This window comes from Pan troglodytes, chromosome 1 (genome assembly GCF_028858775.2).
Source record: "Pan troglodytes isolate AG18354 chromosome 1, NHGRI_mPanTro3-v2.0_pri, whole genome shotgun sequence".
NCBI classification, from domain to species: domain Eukaryota; kingdom Metazoa; phylum Chordata; class Mammalia; order Primates; family Hominidae; genus Pan; species Pan troglodytes.
In genome coordinates this window covers 206,399,866-206,421,105 of record NC_072398.2, presented here as the reverse complement: position 1 = coordinate 206,421,105, position 21,240 = coordinate 206,399,866, and the positions used below count along the sequence as shown (strand labels likewise).

The 21,240-nt window shown below is 44.9% G+C and overlaps 1 protein-coding gene across 1 annotated transcript in view; it reads left to right on the top strand.

The window, feature by feature from the left end:
* Positions 1 to 19,339, top strand: part of NCMAP (non-compact myelin associated protein) — a 55,059-nt gene extending 35,720 nt beyond the window's left edge. Inside the window, exons 2-4 of the mRNA XM_016956452.4 lie at positions 3,720 to 3,808; positions 9,502 to 9,586; positions 13,882 to 19,339. Coding sequence (XP_016811941.2) covers positions 3,727 to 3,808; positions 9,502 to 9,586; positions 13,882 to 14,023 — 309 coding nt within the window. The 5' untranslated portion in view covers positions 3,720 to 3,726 and the 3' untranslated portion in view covers positions 14,024 to 19,339. The remainder of the gene's footprint in view (positions 1 to 3,719; positions 3,809 to 9,501; positions 9,587 to 13,881) is intronic.
* Positions 19,340 to 21,240: the final 1,901 nt, after the last annotated feature.

Here is a 21,240-nt window from a genome sequence, read left to right as displayed (position 1 = left end):
TTAAGGGAGCGCAGAGAAGGGAGAGGCAGATCCCACCCTATAGATTAATAGGGACAGGCCACAGAGGCCATTCTGACCCTGTGAAGCCCCCGGGGCAGGCCACTGCCACCAGAGCCCTGAGCTGGAATGCAGATGGCTTGACCCTAGTGTGTGTGTTTCAAGGTGGGTGCTGACCCCTGCTTCCATCAGAGCTGGGAGAGCAGGAAAGCTGCAGCCCATAGATAAGGACTCTCTGGAGAGACCTTGGGTGGGGACTGGGGAGGCCAATGCCTGGGGCAGCCAGCCCAGAGGCAGCAAAGACCAAGTATGATGGGGGAAGAGGGAGTGCCCTGTTGTCACAGCAGTTTGGCAGAGGGTGGTATGAGTAGCTGAGATGCTGGAAACAGAGGGTAGAACCAGCGAGTGAAGGGCTTTCACTACCAGATATTGCAGTGTCGACAGGGGGAAATGATTGTTTTTTGAGCCCCAGAATCATATGATCAAACCTATAGTCTGTCGTGCTCACTAGAACATGAGCTTCCCAAGGCAAGGAGTTCGTCTAGTGTTCCCTGTGTACTCCCAGCACTGAGCACAGCATCAGTCACTTAGTAGGTGCCACGTTGATATTTAATAGATGTGTTTCATAGATATGCACAGCCACAATATATACAATGTTTATGGATATATATATGTTATGTAGTAAACATTTTAAAACTTTGATAAGAATACACACTAATGGTCAAGGGAGTGGTTACTTTGGGGAAGAGAGGAAATAGGATTGAGATAGAATACAAAAGGGATTTCAGCTATGTCTGTTTTTTTTCTTATAAAGAAAAACTGGGACCAGGCGCAGTGGCTCACACCTGTAATCCCAGCATTTTGGGAGGCCAAGGCAGGTGGATCATGAGGTCAGGAGATCGAGACCATCTTGGCTAACACAGTGAAACCCCGTCTCTATTAAAAATACAAAAAAATTAGCCGGGAGTGGTGGCGGGCACCTGTAGTCCCAGCTACTCGTGAGGCTGAGGCAGGAGAATGGCGTGAACCTGGGAGGCGGAGCTTGCAGTGAGCCGTGATCGTGCCACTGCACTCCAGCCTGGGCGACAGAGCAAGGTGGCTCACGCCTATAATCCCAGCACTTTGGGAAGCTGAGGCGGGTGGATCACTTGAGGTCAGGAGTTTGAGACTAGCCTTGGCCAACATGGTGAAACCCCATACTACTAAAAATACAAAATATCTGGATGTGGTGGTGGGTGATTGTAATCCCAGCACTTCGGGAAGCTGAGGCGGTGGATCACTTGAGGTCAGGAGTTTGAGACTAGCCTTGGCCAACGTGGTGAAACCCCATACTACTAAAAATACAAAATATCTGGATGTGGTGGTGGGCCCTTGTAATCCCAGCTACGTGGGAGGCTGAGGCAGGAGAATCACTTGAACCCAGGAGACAGAGGTTGCAGTGAGCCGAGATTGTGCCACTGCACTCCAGCCTGGGTGACAGAGTGAGACTCTACCTCAAAAAAAAAAAAAAAAAAAAAGAACTGGGCTGGGCATAGGGGATCATGCTTGTAATCCCAGCACTTTGGGAGACCAAGGTGGGAGGATCGCTTTGAGTCCAGGAGCTTGAGACCAGTCTGGGCAACATAATGACATCTAGCCTCTATAAAAAAAAAGAGTTTTTTTAATTAGCCAGGCATGGTGGTGAATGCCTGTAGTCCCAGCTATTCAGGAGGCTGAAGTGGGAGGATTACTTGAGCCTGGGAGGTTGAGGCTGCAGTGAGCTATGATTACATCACTGCACTCCAGCTGGGGCAACAGAGTGAGACTCCATCTCAAATAAATAAATAAATAGAAAAACTGAAGAAAACATGACTGTAAACATTTGTTAAATGTGAATGGTCAGTATGTGGGCTCCTGTAATATTTGTCTTCATAATTTAAAAAACATTCTTACTTTTAAAAAGAAAATAAATTTATGCACCATTTTAACAAATGTCCAGAATATCTCTTTCTCCAGTAGATGGCTGTGTTGAGGCCTATGGCTTCTTAAGATTACAAACAAGCCTAGGCAATTCTCTCGATGTAGACCCTTCGTGGGCTTCCAAATTGTCAGCAGCTGGAGTAAAAGTGCCACTCGGAAATAATGAAGCCAAGCTTGGCTTGCTTCCTTATATTCTTGACCCCTATAGTTCAGAGCGATTATTTATTTATTTATTTATTTATTTATTTATTATTTTGAGACAGAGTGACTCTGTCGCCCAGGCTGAAATGCAGTGGCGCAATCTCTGCTCACTGCAACCTCCACTTCCCAGGTTCAAGTGATCCTCCTGCCTCAGCCTCCCGAGTAGCCGGGATTACAGGCACCCACCACCATGCCTGGCTAATTTTTGTATTTTTAGTAGAGATGGGGTTTCACCATGTTGACCAGGCTGGTCTCAAACTCCTGACCTCAGGTGATCTGCCCACCTCAGCCTCCCAAAGTGCTGAGATTACCGGCATAAGCCACCGTGCCAGGCCCAGAGTGATTATAATATCATCGTGCCTAGATTATGGTTCTTGGTGGAGGATCTCAACACTTCTTTCCAGTGGTGACATCATACTAACTGTGTAAGTCCTGGCTCACCCCTCAAATGTAACATTGTAGCCTTGTGCATTTTGATTCTTAGTGGCCTCAGGGTAAAAAAATACATTGTACACTCAGAGAGTGTTTGAGTCCAAGCTCCACCTCCTACTTGTATGACCGGTTGATTCACTCAACCACCTTGAGTCCCAGCTTGCTCAGTAGGAGGGTGTAGATGACAGCCACTTCTCAGTGACTGAGAGGATTAAATCGATAATATAGTGTGTGAAGTCTCCTGAGACAGAGCCTGGTACATGGTAGATTCCCAAACTGCATTAACTCTCTTCCGATTGAAGGCTTTGTGCAACCCAGCCTTTGTTCTCTTTCCCCTTACGCCCCAACCATGCCCATTTTTCAAGGCGTATTCAACTGTATCTCTTCCATGAAATTGTTCCTCATAGCCCAATGGCTCATGTCACTGACTGCTTCATAATCATAGTTCAAAATCAGCCAGGCTTGGTGGCACCTGCCTGTAGTCCCAGCTACTCAGGAAGCTGAGGTGGGAAGATCACCTGAGCCCAAGGAGGTCGAGGCTGCAGAGAGCCGTGATTGCACCACTGCACTCCAGCCTGGGCGACAGAGCAAGACCTTGTCTCAAAAAAAATTTTTTTAAATCATAGTTAATTTTTCATCTGTTTATTTATTTATTTATTTTTGCCTCCTCATATAGTAAAGCCTTTGAAAGTAGGAATGCCAGTTCAAGTGTCACTGCAGCGTGGAGAAAAGCCCACTGGAGTGGGAGGTTGACATCTTTGGTTAAATTCTGTTAGGTCAACTTGGGACTCCAGGTAGCTTTGGGGACTTTGATTTCACCAGTAAAATGGCAACAGTAACTCACCTCACATAGTTTCAAGACATTGATCCAGATATTTGAAGGAGTTGAGTAAATACGGTTGAATAAATTTAAGCAGTTTAGAAAAACAAAGTTCCTTACAAACGTTGGGTATTAGGATTAAATCCCCACCCACGGTATCTAATAATGGGTTTTGCATTTACTTGCTGCCAAGAGAAACTGCGTGCTTGAATATTCTACAGTCATCCAGATAAAGACCAAAAGAGGCATCAAGTAGCAATAATAAGGATTTATCTAATTTTAAACAAAATATCTTCTTCTTTCTCATCAGGATCGAGATGACCACAGCCACCCCTCTGGGGGATACCACCTTCTTCTCACTGAACATGACCACCAGGGGAGAAGACTTCCTGTATAAGAGTAAGGTCAAATTCGCTTAGAGGCTGGGGGAAGGATGGCAGGACCAGTGTCATGGTCATAGTGCAGAGGTTAAGAGTGTGGGCTCTGGAGGTGGATTGCCTGGGTCTCAGGCCCAGTTCTGCCACATGCCAACTGCAGCATTAATGGCAGACAAAGCAATGGACATATGCCTCAGTGGTGTTTCTTTGCAGGGCACTGCTGTGGAAGGGTAGGGGACAGAACCGCTATTTCTGTCTGAGTGGGAGTCTTCCAGGGAAGGGCAAATGGGGACTGGACTGTGTCTTTTTTTTTTTTTTTTTTTTTTTTTTGAGATGGAACACATGTCTTTACTGCTCTGTACCTCAGTTTCCTCATCTATACAATGGGGATATTAAAGAAGCTACCATATAAGGCAGTTGTGATGACTAAAGGAGATAATTCAGGTTGACAGTTTAGCACAGCCTCTGGTACATACTAAGTACCTAATGATGATGATGATTGTTATTACTACTGGCTGGGTGTGGTGGCTCACACCTTTAATCCTAGCACTTTGGGAGGCTGAGGCATGTGGATCACTTGAGATCAGGAGTTTGAGACCAGCTTGGCCAAAATAGTGAAACCCCATCTCTACTAAAAATACAAAGATTAGCTGGGCATGGTGGTGTGCACCTGTTACTCAGGAGGCTGAGGCAGGAGAATCACTTGAACCTGGGAAGCAGAGGTTGCAGTGAGCTGAGATCGTGCCACTGCACTCCAGCCTGGGCAACAAAGTGAGCCTCCGAAACAAACAAAAAAATATTACTACTACTATGATTGCTATTGTTTTCGTTAAAAAGTCTTGGGACCTAGAAAGCGCTGAAATTTGAATCTCTTATAAAATGGCTCTAAATGGATCACCTTAAAATGTAGCTACTCCCAGTACTTTGGGAGGCCGAGGCGGGCGGATCACGAGGTCAGGAGATCGAGACCATCCTAGCTAACACGGTGAAACCCCGTCTCTACTAAAAATAGAAAAAATTAGCCGGGCGTGGTGGCGGGCGCCTGTAGTCCCAGCTACTCGGGAGGCTGAGGCAGGAGAATGGCGTGAACCCAGGAGGCGGAGCTTGCAGTGAGCTGAGATCGGGCCACTGCACTCCAGCCTGGGCGAAAGAGCAAGACTCCGTCTCAAAAAAAAAAAAAAAAAAAAAAAAAATATATAGCTACTGCTGGGCATGGTGGCTCATGCCTGTAATCCCAGTAATTTGGGAGGCCAAGGCAGGCAGATTGCTTGAGCTTGGGATTTCAAGACCAGCCTGGGCAATATGGGGAGACACCATGTCTACAACAAATACCAAAATTAGCCAGGTGTGGTGGTGACGCTCCTGGAGTCCCAGCTACACGGGGGGTGCTGAGGCAGGAGGATCGCTTGAGCCTGGGAGGTCGAGGCTGTGGTGAGCTGAGATTGTGCCACTGCATTCCAGCCTGGGTAACAGAGCGAGAACTTGTCTCCAAACAAACAGACAAACAAAAATCCGAAGTAGCTATTTTTATACTATATTGCAAGGCAAAAAAAACATCCCATCAACTGATGAAAGAGTAAATGAATGTAGGCGGGAAGAGTGAGTTCTGGGGAGGCATTTGCCATGAACAAGTGGTCCCCGGAAGGAAAAATTTCAGGATGACTCTTCAGAAAATCAATTGATTGTATAAGGAGACGCTTGGGTGTGTGTCAGCCATTTCAGCTGGCTACACATATACCCCTGGGCATGGGACAGACTTCCCTACACACAGCGATAAACAGCTTCAGGCTGTGGTTCTGGCAGGTGGCTGGATTAAGGGCAGGATGTGTCTCTTCCATGAAGACTCAGAAGGGGTTGCTCCCAGGACGGGGTCCCATGGGCTATCCTGCTGCTTGCTGGGCGGGCAGACGTACAGAGGCCTGAGGAGGTGTGTCTCCAAACAGTCCTGAGGGAAATGCAGGGTAGAGAGAATCACTATCAGGAAGACGAGAATAATTCTGTTTTTATTGAACTGAAAGTAGTGGTTCTTGGCCGGGCGCAGTGGCTCACACCTGTAATCCCAGCACTTTGGGAAGCCAAAGTGGGCCGATCACCTGAGGTTGGGAGTTTGAGACTGGCCAGCATGGTAAAACCCCATCTCTACTACTAAAAATACAAAAATTAACTGGCTGTGATGGTGCACACCTGTAGTCCTAGCTACTTGGGAGGCTGAGGCATGAGAATCGCCTGAACCTGGGAAATGGAGGTTGCAGTGAGCCGAGATCACACCACTGTACTCCAGCCTGGGTGTCAGAGAGAGACTGTCAAAAAAAGAAAGAGAAGGAAGGGAGAGGGAGAGGGAGGGAGAGGGAGGGGGAGGGGAAGGGGGAGGGGGAGGGAGGGGAGGAAAAGGGAGGGGGAGGGGGAGGTTCTCCTGTAGAAACAAAAGAAAGAGAAGAAAAAAGAAAGAAAGAAAGAAAGAAAGAAAGATTGGTTGGTTCTCAACTAGGTGTTTTTGCCCTCCTAGATAGGGTTACCAGATTTAGCAAATAAAAATATAGAATGCCCAGTTAAATTTGAATTTAAGATAAACAATGAATACTTATTTAGTATGTGTCATACAATATTTGAGATGTACCTATACTAAAATGGTATCCATTGTTTGTTGAAAATTCTGATTTTATCTGGCAACCCTACCACCACGGGCCATTTGGCATTGTCTGGAGATATCTTAGTAGTCACAGTTTGGTGGGGGTGGGGGGAACTTGGGGGCATTGCAACTGGCATCTAGTAGATAGAGGCAAGAGATAAGATTAAACATCTTGCAATGCACAGGACAGCCTCCCCGACGAAGAATTAGCCAGCTGAGGTTGAAAAACCCAGAACTAAAGTCTCCCCAAGAAGGAAAAAAACCTAAGTTGCCCCATGATGGATTTCCCGCCCTCTCTGCTTCTTCCCTTCCAGTGTTTCTTCCTATGAATATTTGCACATGGTTGTTTGCTTTTAAGTAAACTTTTTATAAGGCATTACTTACATTCAAAATGTGCATAAATCATAAGTGCCCAGCTGGGTGAATTGCCACAAAGTGAACATACCTGTGCAACCAGTCCCCAAATCAAAAAACAGAGACACCACCAGTGTCCTAGAGGTCGTGGTTCCCCTTCTAATCACCATCCTCCACCCCACCAAGGGGACCTGCTATTCTGACTTTTACCACCATCGATTAGTTCTGCTTGGTTTTGAACTTTATATAAATGGCCTATAGGTATACCATATGCACTCCTTTGTATCTGGCTTCTTTTGCTCTACATTATGCTTGTATGCACATATTTTAATGGTTGTAACATATGCTATATAAATATATATTGGGTGGATGTATGTAATCTCTTCTATTTTCTTTTCTTTTCTTTCTTTCTTTTTTTTTTTCTTCTTTTTTGAGACAGAGTCTCACTCTGTCACCCAGGCTGGAGTACAGTGGTGCCATCTCGGCTCACTGCCTCACTGCAACCTCCGCTTCCCGGGCTCAAGCGATTCTCGTGCCTCAGCCTCCGGAATAGCTGGGATTACAGGCTTGTAGCACCAGGCCCAGCTAATTTTTGTATTTTTAGTAGAGACGGGGTTTCACCATGTTAGCCAGGCTGGTCTCAAACTCCTGACCTCAGGTGATCCGCCTGCCTCGGCCTCCTAGAGTGCTGGGATTACAGGCGTGAGCCACTGAACCCAGCAGTTCTTGATATTTTCAGTATCAATTCCGACAAGGATGTTGACCTTGAAGCTAAAATTGGAGGCCGGGTGTGGTGGCTCATGCCTACAATCCCAGCACTTTGGGAGGCTGAGGGGGGCAGATCACTTGAGGTCAGCAGTTCAAGACCAGCCTGGCCAACATGGTAAAACCCCGTCTCTATTAAAAATGCTAAAATTAGCCAGGTGTAATGGCAGGCACCTGTAATCCCAGCTACTCTGGAGACTGAGGCAGGAGAATCGATTGAACCCGGGAGGCAGAGGATGCAGTGAGCTGAGATCGTGCCACTGCACTCCAGCCTGGGCAACAAGAGTGAAACTCCCTCTCAAAAAAAAAAAAAAAAAAAAAAAAAAAAAAAAACAAGAAAGAAACTAAAATTGGAATGTGACATTGGAGCTGAGAACTAATATCGAAATTAGAGTCTAAGACATTAAGCTACAAGGACATCATCACAGCCTTGTTTTTAATAGTGAAAAACTGAAAACAACATAAGTATTCTCAATAGAGAATTGGTGAACAGATTGTGGTACACCCAAACAATGGAGTACTATGCAGCCATGGAAAGTCATGAAGAAAAATATATAATTAAACAGAAAGATGATTATGATATTGTTATAAAACAGTGTGTGAAACATGGCTCCTTTTTTTTGGTTTGTTTTTGAGAAGGAGTCTTGCTCTGTCGCCCAGGCAAGAGTGCAGTGGCACGATCTTGGCTCACTGAAACCTCAGCCTCCCGGGTTCAAGCAATTCTCCTGCCTCAGCCTCCTGAGTAGCTGGGATTACAGGCATGTGCCATCACGCCCGGCTAATTTTTGTATTTTTAGTAGAGACAGGGTTTCACCATGTTGGTCAGGCTGGTCTCGAACTCTTGACCTCGTGATCCACCCCCCCCCCACCCCCCTTGGCCTCCCAAAGTGCTGGGATTACAGGTGTGAGCCACCACACCTGGCCATGGTTCCATTTTTACCAAGTACATATTTTTCCATATTTAGGAATATTTCCTTTAAGACAGATATTCAAACATATAAGTATTAAATTATTTTAAAACTATAACGGGTATTTTTAAAAAATTTTTTTTATACAGAGATGGAGTCTTGCCATCTTGCCCAGGTTAGTCTGGAATTCCTGGGCTCAAGTGATCCTCACCCCCCAGCCTCACAAAGTACTGGGATTACAGATGTGAGCCACTGCACCTAGCCAGATATTTATTTATGTATTTATTTTTATTTTTTGAGATAGAGTCTTGCTCTGTCACCCAGGCTGGAGTGCATTGGCACAATCTTGGCTCACTGCAGCCTCAACCTCCCAGGCTCAAGAGATCCTCCCTCCTCAGCCTCCCAAGTAGCTGTCACTACAGGTGCCACCTGGCTAATTTTTAATTTTTTATTTCTAGAAACAAGATCTTGCTATGTTGCCCAGGCTAGTCTGGAACTCCTGGGCTCAAGTGATCCTCCCACCCCATCCTCTCAAAGTACTGGAATTGCAGGCATGAGCCACTGCACCTGGCTGATAGATATTTACCATGCATCAACACGATCACATTGGTGAATGTACATATGCAGACAATCAGCAGTTGTTGGGCCAGTGAGTTCTTCAACGACCCCCTCTTTTTTGCACATATTTATATTTTCAAAATTATTTTCTACAAAAATCACATGCTACTTTTGCATTATCAAAAGGAGGGGAGGGTATGTTGTTTGTTTGTTTCCCAGAAGTTTGAGGCATGCTGGAGCTGATAAGAACCAGGACTTTGCCTAAGGCGGAGTTTTGGCAGATGATGTGCTAAGGACGGGGTCCTTCAAGCGCAGCTCGGGGCAGGGGTGCACAGCCACTCCAGATGTGACTGTCCTGGGGTCAACTGGGAGTGTCCCAGGATGTTGCCTTCTCTCCTGCCTCCCTTGACCTAGTGAGGATGTCAGGTGCCACAGCAGGGCGCCCTCCCGGTCTGCGTTCAGTTTGCACATTCACGGTCTCTGCTTCTCTCCTTTCTGTAGGTTCTGGAGCCATTGTTGCTGCCGTTGTGGTGGTTGTCATCATCATCTTCACCGTGGTTCTGATCCTGCTGAAGATGTACAACAGGTACGGATGCCCTGGGCTTTGGAACTGCCTGGTCCCTTCAGCGACATCAGAATAAATGGGAGGTGATATATGGGTGCCCGTCGTGTGCCTGGCAGTATCCCTCAGCCTTTAGTAAATGCTCTAACCCTTGGGGGTCCTTTTTGCAGTCTGTTCTGTTGAAGGAATTTCAAAGTGACTATTTTTGTACTTGGAGAAATATTTTTTAAACGTAATAATGATAATGACAATGATAATGGTCTTGAGCACTGTGGTAAACATTTGTTTGTAATTTACAGATAATAGAGGAATGTTCAGACCTCTTCTCTCAGAGATCTCTCTTCTAGGTTGTATGAGCTGGCCACATAAGTATTTGAGATGACAAATACTAGAAGCATGTACCCTGACTCTGCTTTCTGGAGACGTATAAGGGGAAATAAAAGAATATAATTTGATCATACAAAAAATAAATTTTATATGTTATCACCTTATGTGTAATTACCTTCAGTCACAACCTTGATGGAAGGTAATTCTTTTCAGGGAAGAAATCAAAATTTAAAAACTATAAATAAAACATATCATAGAAGACCTAGAAGCCATTTCTTTAAAAAGGTATTGTGGCCGGGTGTGGTAGTGTGGTCTGTAATCCCAGCTACTCAGAAGACTGAGGCGGGAGGATGGCTTGAGTCCAGGAGTTTGAGTCCAGCCTGGGCAACATAGCAAGACCCTGTCTATACAAATATATTTGCATATGAGCCGGGCACGGTGGCTCACGCCTGTAATCCCAGCACTTTGGGAGGCCAAGATGGGCAGATCACGAGGTCAGGAGATGGAGACCATCCTGGCTAACATGGTGAAACCCCGTCTCTACTAAAAATACAAAAAAATTAGCCGGGTGTGGTGGCGGGCGCCTGTAGTCCCAGCTACTCGGGAGGCTGAGGCAGGAGAATGGCGTGAACCTGGGAGGCGGAGCTTGCAGTGAGCCGAGATCGCGCCACTGCACTCCATGCTGGGTGACGGAGCGAGACTCCGTCTCAAAAAAAAAAAAACAAAATCATATATATATGTATCAGAAGTGCACTGATTAATAAGGAAAGCTGTTTACAATATATTGTCAAAGTTTACGAAACAATATATACATGGTAATCTCAATCATACACATAGGTTACCCATACACATATCCAAGGGAAAGCAACACAGCAAGGTCTTAACAACTGGTGTGTCTACATGATGGCATTGTTAGTTTTTGCTGGGAGGGGGATGTTCCTAATTTTTGAGGAATGGTAAACACGCATTGTTTTTATAAGAATATGAATATTATTTATAAAGGGAGCTGCTAGGTGTGGTGGCTCTGCCTGTAACCCCAGCTAGTCAGGAGGCTGAGGCAGGAGGAGCACTTGAGCCCCAGAGTTTGAGACCAGCTTGGGCAACATAGCAAGACCCTGTCTCTGGAAAAAAAAAAAAAAGTTTTTAAAATAAAGGTAGCTAGGCCAGGCGTGGTGGCTCACACCTGTAATCTCAGCACTTTGGGAGGCCGAGGCGGGCAGATCACGGGGTCAGGAGTTTCAACATTGTGAAACCCCATCTCTACTGAAAATACAAAAAATCAGCTGGGCATGGTGGCGGGTGCCTGTAATCCCAGCTACTTGGGAGGCTGAGGCAGGAGAATCGCTTGAACCCGGGAGGCGGAGGTTGCAGTGAGCTGAGATCGCACCACTGCACTCCAGCCTGGATGACAATGTGAGACTCCATCTCAAAAAATAAACAAAATAAAATAAAATAAATAAATAATAAATAAAATAAAAGTAGCTAACATATATTGATCTCATACCACATGCCAGGCATGGTTCTAAGCTCCTTACATGTGTTAACGCATTTAATCCTCATCTAACAACCTCACAAGGTGGGTACTACTATTATCCTCAATTTTATAGGTACAGAAACAGATACAGAAAGACTAAATCATATGCCCAAGGTTGTTCAGCCCTAACTAGCACAGTTGGGATTCAAACCTAGTTCATCTGGTTTCAAAGAAAATACTCCCACAATTACATGTAATAATAATAATAACATTAAAAAGTTATTTTAAAAAAAGATTTAGGATATTACAATTTGGGTCTATCCCAAACCAGGAGTGGCATCAAACCCCAATGTCTACTCTTTATTTCTCTCCATTGTTGCTGGAGCTCTGAACCTCTTTTTTAGGTCGTAATCTGAACGGAGAATCCACTCAACCCACCCTGTTTGCACTGATGCCTGAGCTGGGAAGTGAGAAACCTGGGTTCAGTAGTCTTTGGTTTGTCAAAATCAAGCAAGTTATTTAACCTCCTCCTGCCTGTGTGTTGTCATGTTTAAAATGAAGAGTCTCAAAGCTTGATAATTGCATTATAGATACATTGCAGAATGTCTTTGTTCTTAGGAGTATTTAGGAGTGCAGTGGCATGATGCCTGCAACTCACAAATGGTTCGCGGTTCTAAAAAACTGTGTGTGACAATAGAGAAAGAGAAAGTAATAGAGAGAAAAAAAAGCAGATGTGGCAAATTGTTAGTAATTAGTCAATTGTTCTGTGAAGGGCTGTCTTAGACTATGCTGTGCTGCTATCACAGAATATCTGAGACTGGGTAAATTATACAGAAAAGAGATTTATTTCTTGCGGTTCTGGAGGCAGGGAAGTTTAAGATATTGAGGGGCCAGTAACTGGCAAGGGCCTTCTTGCTCTGTTATCCACGATAGAAGGGCAAAGAGAGAGCCAGAGAGAGCAAGAGATCAAATTCACAGCCTAAGAAGTCCTTTTATAATTGGCATTAATGGATTCATGAGGGTGGAGTCCTTATGACCTAAACTCCTCCCATTAGGCCCCACCTTTCAATACTGTTGAATTAGGGATTAAGTTTCCAATGCAGGCTTTTTGGGGGCCACATTCAAATTGTAACAAGAGTATTAGAGTATTAACTGTACTATTTGTGCAACTTCCCTGAAGATTTGACATTTTTAACAGATAATTATAAGGCTGGGTGCAGTGGCTCACGCCTATAATCCCAGCATCCCAGGAGGCTGAGGCAGGTGGATTGCTTGAATCCAGGAGTTCAAGACCAGCCTGGGCAACATAGTGAAACCCTGTCTCTACTAAAAATACAAAAAGTTAGCCAGGCATGGTGGTGTGCACCTGTAGTTCCAGCTAGTTGGGAGGCTGAGGTGGGAGAATCACCTGAGCCTGGGATGTTGAGGCTGTAGTGAGCTGAGATTGTGCCACTGCACTTCAGCCTGGGCAACCAGGTAAGACTCTGTCTCAAAAAAAAAAATATATATATATATATGTGTGTGTATGTGTATATATATATATATATATATATATATATATATATAATATGTCAGCAAGATGAAATATCATGAAGACATGAGAATTCATAATTGTTGGCCAGGCACAGTGGCACACACCTGCAATCCCAGCACTTTGGGAGGCCAAGTGGGGAGGATCACTTGCCAGGAGTTCAAGACCAGCCTGGCCAACATGGTGAAACCCCATCTACACTAAAAGTACAAAAATTTGGCTGGGCGTGGTGGCTCATGCTTGTAATCACAGCACTTTGGGAGGCCGAAGTAGGTGGATCACCTGAGGTCAGGAGTTCAAGACCAGCCTGACCAACATGTTGAAACCCCATCTCTACTTAAAAATACAAAAATTAGCTGGGCATGGTGACAGGCACCTGTGATCCCAGCTACTCCGGAGGCTGAGGCAGGAGAATCGCTTGAACCCAGGAGGCGGAGGTTGCAGTGAGGCAAGATCGCTCCGCTGCACTCCAGCCTGGGCGACAGAGCCAGACTCTCTCAAAAAAAGAAAAAAAAAGAATTAATAATTATTGTTCATTATTGAATTTTACGGCATATTAAATGAAGCCAAGATAAATGTTTTCAGTACATTCTCTTTTCAATTATGTAAAAAGTTCTTAAATATTTCTAGCAATAAACTTAGCAAGCATAATGAGGCTGGAAAATGTAATACATGCTACAACTTTGAACATAAAAAATGTAATATCTTTATTTTTATCTTTTATATAGCCACCTCTGACATTTTACTCATTCCTTAACAGAAACAAATAAAATTAAATATCTGATCTAAGTGAAAAAATTGAAGGGCAGACTAGCTGATGCCTAAGGTCCCTTCCAGTTGTAAAATTCTGTGGTGGCAAGTAAGCAATGTGATTTAATGTCTACGTTAATCTACATTAATCTGTTGGCCAGAACTGTAGTCGCAGAGCCCATTCCCCGCGGCATACCAGGGAAAAGACTCAACCATGTGCACATTATCTCCCTACAGGAAAATGAGGACGAGGCGGGAACTAGAGCCCAAGGGCCCCAAGCCAACCGCCCCTTCTGCCGTGGGCCCAAACAGCAACGGCAGCCAACACCCAGCAACTGTGACCTTCAGTCCTGTTGACGTCCACGTGGAGACACGATGACCTCTACCCTGGTGCTATCTCCACCACTGTCCAAAGAGCCTCTCCAGAGTCAAGACCCAGAGGCACACTCTCTGGCAGCTTCACAATGAGCTTCTTCTGGTCAGGTCGACAGAGACATCTTTGACGCAATCTCTGATGCTTCCAGCAGTCCTCAACCTTGTCTGCCCTGCCCTACCCCAACTGTGTCCACATCCCTGCTGCCACCCCACCAAAAAGCTGCAGAACATTCTTTTGTCATCTGATGAGGTAGAGCTATGTTGGGAATCCACCAGTGTGGGCTTGGCTTTCCCCCACACTGTAGTTAGACAGATAGACAGATAGCCCAGGAGCCAGGTGTCAGGGAGCACTGCTGAGAGTATCACAATAGGATCTGTCACGGGGTTCATATCAGATGAAGCGCCGTATCCACAGCTTCAGAGAGCAAAACATTCAATCCCATAACCAGGCACAGGGGAACTAACTTGGACTAACTAAACAGAAAACCTTGTTAACGTATAACTTGTTCCAGTACTACATCTCCGCCTGCTGGCTCATGACAATTGCTCAGCACATTTTCCCCTCTTGAAGAAAGGTTGCAGAAGAACTAAATTATCCTCAAAAGATTTCTGCTTCATTAGTAAAGAGTCAGTGACGGAATAGGGTGACTCTGCAGAATAGTGGCCTCTAGGGTAGGAGCTTGTTGTGTTGTCCGTGGGCCTGGAACGATCCTGGTGGCTGATCAGGGTCCTTCTCCCACTCTGGACTGTATCAACCCTGACTGTCTTGGTCCTTGGCTCCCCTTTATCTGGATTCTGAGCACCCCTGACTGTCCTGTTAACGCTTTCCCTCCAAGGACCAGTATTTGGAGATTAATTAGATTACAACTCTATCTATGTTACCTTTGTCCTTCCTGGTCACCTTGCAGATTCAAGACATGTTCAAAGCAACACATTCACAACCCATTTCTATTCTATAGCAACCTCGTCTGTGACTCCTTAGCCTGGAGAACAATCTACCAAGAAGAGAAAGTATCTGGAATTAAGAAGTCCTACCATCCAAGCCCTACTTCCTGGTTATGTGGCCTTGGAAAAGTGACTCAACCTCTTTATATTCAGTTTCCTAACCATGAAGTGGAAATGATAACACCTGCCTCACTGGGGCACTATAACAAGTGAAGGACTTAGGAAAACATCCGGAGTATAGCGCCTGGCACCCAGGAGATGCTTAATAAATGGGAACCAGGATTCTTTTTCTTTTCTTTTTTTTTTTTTTTTGAGACAGAGCCTCAATCTGTCACCTGGGCTGGAGTGCAGTGGCACGCTCACAGCTCACTGCAGCCTTGAACTCCTGGGCTCAAGGGATGCTCCCTCCTCAGCCTCCAGAGTAGCTGGGACTACAGGTATGTGTCACCTCACCAGGCTAATTTTTTTATTTTTTATTTTTGTAGAGATGGGGTCTCGCTGTGTTGCCCAGGCTGGTCTTGAACCCCTGGCCTCAAGTGATCCTTCTGCTTTGGCCTCCCAAAGTGCTAGGATTACAGGCATGGACTACGGTGCCCAGCCTTGGAGCCAATATTGTTATTATTATAGGCTTTTTTTTCAGTTGCAAGACAGACATTTCTTCACATTTTAATGATTCTGAAATCAGAACATATCTTGCAATTGATGGGTTCATTAATATAATTGTAGTTCTTTACTTCCTCTCAAAAAGTTGTGATCTTATAATTGATGGCATCTTGGAAACAAGGTAATAAATCTCTATTCTGTTAAAGAAAGTGACACACTTTGACATTTAACCTCAAATTTTAGGAGTCTCTCCCTCTTGGGGTCAGAAATCCCTTCTGAGGCCGGGTGTCGTGGCTCATGCCTGTAATCCCAGCACTTTGGGAGGCTGAGGCAGGCGGGTCACTTGAGGTCAGGAGTTTGAGACCAGCCTGGCCAACATGGAAAAACCCTGTCTCTACTAATAATACAAAATTTAGCTGGGCATGATGGCATGCACCTGTAATCCCACTACTAGGGAGGCTGTGGCATGAGAATCACTTGAACCTGGAAGGCAGAGGTTGCCGTGAGCCCAGATCGTGCCACTGCACTCCAGCCTGGGCAACAGAGTGAAACTGCAACTCAAAAAAAGAAAAATCCATTATGAGGGGAAATCAAGAGTCAGGGAGGTAAGAGGTCTGACCCAGGGTCACACAGCTCATGACATCCCACTGTAAAAATACTCTGTGGAATAGCTCTGGAGAAATACTGGCACATTCTTCCTCTCTGGTCATTATTTCTTCCTACTGTGTTTAAATATCCACCAAGTGTCAAGGACTTTGTAAGATGCTTTCACATAAATTATCTCATAGGATTAAATTTTCCCAAAAACCTGGGGAGGAATTATTTTTTCCAAAACAGATGAAAATTTCTGATTCAAAAAGAAAGAAAACAGAGTACTTTCCCAAAGTCACACAGCTAGTAAGTCACAAAGACAAGACTCAAAACCAGGTCTCTTGACTCCAAAATCTGTCTTTTTTGTGAAGTCACAGTCCTCTGCCGGCCCGGCTCAAAGCAGCACAGATTCTTTATGGGCTGAACAAGGGGAGTACGGGCTTGTCCATGTGTTTGAGTAGAGATCAGGGTTCTGGCTTCCAGGCCTAAGGTGAGGGAAAAGCCACTTCTAACTCCTTTGGGCATCCATGCTCACGGCCAAAAGAGCCCCTTCTCAACACATCCAAGTGCTAAGGATTCCTGCTTCATTCAAGCTACTACTTAGGCCCAAGGAGCAAGGGGTAGAATGGCATCTAACCAGAGCAAAGCCATTTCTTTGAGGGCTCAAGCCATAAACAAATATGCTCCCCTAAACATATTCGGCTTGAAAAAGTTGTTTTGGGGCAGCTGTGGTGGTGCACGCCTATAATCCCAGCCCTTTGGGAGTCAGAGGCAGTCAGTCACTTGAGCCCAGGAGTTCAAGACTAGCCTGGGCAACATGGCGAAACCTCGTCTCTACAAAAAATACAAAAATTAACCAAGCGTGGTAGTGCACGCCTGTATTCCCAGCTACTTGGGAGGCTGAGGTAGGAGGATGGCTTGAGCCTGGGAGGCAGAGGTTGCAGTGAGCTGAGATCACGCCACTGCACTCCAGCCGGGGTGACAGAGCCAGACCCTGTCTCAAAGCATATTTCAACCCTAAAACTAGACTCTTCTGCCCACAGTGCAGTCTTCTAGGCGTTACCCTCTGGTATATGTTCTTTTGCTAAATGAAGGCTTGGAGTTGGAGGGAAGAAGGGGAGACGGAGTGGTGAGGGCGAGGCAAATAAAAGGATTTGAGTGTCTCATTTTTGACTAATGAAGATAATTCAATAAACATCCTGTAAGAAGGGTTCCTATGTGCAAGTTGAGGTGCTACTAAGTACATTAAGACACAATTGCTGTTCTCAAGGAGTTAGCAGCTGGTCTCATGCGGGGATTTCACCACATGGTTATGTATTTTGTTTCTGATGAGGTGCCTTTCTTAGCAGATGCTGCCTTATTTGGCCACTGAAACAATCAAAGCTAATAAATGCTTAAAGAAAAATATCTGACAATAAAAAGGTTTAAATCAAAAGTGTTGAGTTTATTTCAGTTAAGTTTAGAGCTAACAAATACCTTTTCTAAAATTTCCTTTCCCTGACAAAGTAAATAGAGTCCTAAGATGGCCGGGCGTGGTGGCTCATGCCTGTAATCCCAGCACTTTGGGAGGCCGAGGTGGATGGATCACTTGAGGTTAGGAGTTTGAGACCAGCCTGGCCAACATGGAGAAACCCTGTCTCTACCAAAAATACAAAAAGTAGCCAGGTGAGGTGGCGGGCACCCATAATCCCAGCTACTTGGGAGACTGAGGCAGGAGAATCGCTAGAACCCAGGAGACGGAGTTTACAGTGAGCCAAGATCGTCCCACTGCACTCCAGCCTGGGCAACAGAGCAAGAATCTGTCTTTAAAAAAAAAAAGAGTCCTAAGGGGAAGTCTTTTCAAACATTGTGTCATTTGCTTCATCACTTTTAAAGACTGAAGATGGGCTGGCTGTCAACAGACATTTCTGTGAGTTGGAAAACTTGTTAACTTGCTCAGATATGACAAAAGAAATCCCATTTCACAGCCTGTAGTTAGAACACAAGAGGCACTGAGATGCCAAGGATGGGGACTGCTGGAATTGTTGGAGACCTTAGAATGAACCCTAAAACACCAGTAATGATGTTTACCATAAATGAAGCTCCTACTGTGTGCCAGGCAGAGAATAGGCCCTTTATAACCACCAGCAACTTTAATCCTTATAACTCCTATCCATAGGAGCCATCATTATCCTATTTTATGGATCAGGAAACAGGTTCAGGAAGGTAACTTGTCCTTGAGTGATGCAATGAACATTTGTGTGACTGTCGTCATGTTTGGGAAATACTCTACATTAAGAAGCCAGACTACCTCCTGCTATGAAAGCTGAAGAGGCCAGATACTTCTTTTCCCAGAATCCCTTGCAGCGAGGGTGAGGGACATGACCTGGACTTCTGCTAATCAGACTGATCAGACACTCCTGCCATGGACTTTGGATCTAAAAGTTGGTAACATAAAAGGGCAGGAACTGTGCAGAATCTGTCCTGGTGGCATGTATATGGCACCCTCCATTTCAAGAGGCAGCTATATCAGGGATTCTAGTAGCAGTACATTACTGAGTGTCCATAGGGTTGGCTATGTGAGTGATGCCCACAGCAACAGCAATGGTGCCTGCACCAGACGAGCTCTTTAGTGTGATTTAGACACACCTGCAGCATACCTCTGAGCCTGGCTTGGGTCTTCTGGAGATTCCAGCAACTACCTGAGCCCCTTACATCAGCAGAATCACTTCTTGCTGTGTGTAGCTAAGAACTGAACAGCTGTGGGGAATTTGCTCACGGTCACCCACCTGGGAAGTGGCTCGCGCTAGAACCCAGGACTCCAAAGCTCTTGTTTTTTCCCTACAGATGCTTCTAGATGAGGCTGAGTCATCCAAGGATTCTACAAAGTGCTGTGGAATCTTGGAGAAAGTAGAGTTGCTCCAACTGCAGGTATCCAGAGAATTTGTGACTTGGTGAATGTTAATGAAGGGGTATTGGCTGAGTGCGGTGGCTCACACCTGTAATCCCAGCACTTTGAGAGGCCGAGGTGGGCAGATCACTTGCTAACACAAAAATTAGCCAGGCGTGGTGGCGTATGCGTGTAGTCCCAGCTACTTGGGAGGCTGAGGCAGGAGAATGGCTTGAACCCGGGAGGTAGAGGTTGCAGTGAGCCGAGATCGCACCACTGCACTCCAGCCTGGGCAACAGAGCAACTCTCCATCTCAAAAAAAAAAAAGTGGGGGGGGGGGGAGTATTTAAAATTAATCTGGGAGAATGGTTAGGATGCTTCTAAGTAAAGTGTTTTTTTTAATTTAAGTGCAGTACACACACACACTCAGACACACAAACACACAGCTTGAAAAAATCTGCAGCTCAAAATATTTTCACAAACTGACAACACCCATGTAACCAGCATAAAGATGAAGAAATAAAGTATTATCAGCAGCCCAGATACCCTCCTTTTCCTCCTACTCTGTTCACCTCTGACAAAGGTAAACACTCTCTTGACTTTTACCAGCCTAGAACGACCTTGTCTACAGGTTGAATAATACAATGTTAACTCTTCTGTTTCTGGTTTCTTTCTTATAACATTGTATTCATAATATTTATTCCTGTTGTCAATGTAGTTGAAGATAATTCATTCTCCTTGCAGTAGTATTTCATTTTGTGAATATAAGTAGGTTTTATGTATCCATTCTGCTGTCTGATGTATATAAAAGTTGATTCTAGTTTGGGTCTGTAATGAATAGTGCTATTATGAACATTTTGGTGATTGTCCAGTGGTTCTACTAGGAATATTTTGGTGATTGTATATATGTTTCTGTTGGGAACACTTCCAGTAGAGTAATTGCTAGGTCATAAGATATGTGTATACTCAGCCTTAGTCAACAGAGACAAACAGTTCTCCAAAGAGTTGTACCAATTTCCATTCCCACTAGCAACGTATGAGAATTCCAGTTGCTCCCCATCCTTCACTGACACTAGGATATCTCCAAAATCTTTAATTTCAGTCATCCTGATATGTGTGCCATGGTCTCTCATTGTGGCTTTAATTTGTATTCCCTGATGATTAATGGAATTGATCACTTTTTCTTATGTTATTGGCCAACTGAATTTCATCTTTTAAGAGTTACTTTTCAGTCTATTTTTTGGTTTTACTTTTTTTTTAATACAAAGTCTTGTTATGTTGCTCAGGATGGCCTTGAACTCCTGACCTCAAGCAATCCTTCTGCCTCAGCCTCCCGAGTAGCTGGGATTACAGACATGAGCCACTGTGATCAGCTCAGTTCATATATTTGTATTTGGTTATCTTCCATTTTTATTATTATTTGTAGATATTTTTCTTTTTTTGGGGGGGTGTAGAGTCTCACTCTGTCATCCAGGCTGGAGTGCAGTGGCACAACCTCGGCTCATTGCAACCTCTGCCTCCCAAGTTCAAGCGATTCTCCTGCCTCAGCCTGCCAAGTAACTGGGACTACAGGCACGCACCACCACACCTGGCTAATTTTTTTTTTTTTTGTATTTTTAGTAGAGACAGGGTTTCACCATGTTGGCCAGGATGGTCTTGATCTCTTGACCTTGCGATTTGCCCACCTCAGCCTCCCAAAGTGCTGGGATTACAGGTGTGATCCACCACACCCGGCCACATTCTGCATATATTAATAAGTCCTTTGTTGTCCTATAGCTTGCCTTTTTAAGTTCCTTTATTTATTTTTTTTTTTATTTTTTGAGACAGTTTCCATTTGTAGCCCAGGCTGGAGTGCAGTGGTGTGATCTCGGCTCACAGTGGCCACCGCTTCCCGGGTTCAAGTGATTCTCCTGCCTCAGCCTCCCAAGTAGCTGGGATTACAGGCATGCACCACCACACCCAGCTAATTTTTGTATTTTTAGTAGAGACGGGTTTTCGCCATGTTGGCCAGGATGGTCCCAAACGCCTGACCTCAAGTGATCCGTCTGCCTTGGCCTTCCAAAGTGCTTGGATTACAGGCATGAGCCACCTCTGGCTTGCCTTTAAAAGAAAAAAAATAGCTCTATTGAGATAGAATTTATTTATAAAGTTCACCTCTGTAAAGGGCCCAATTCAGTGGTTTTAATATATTCACAGACTTGTGCAGCCATCAC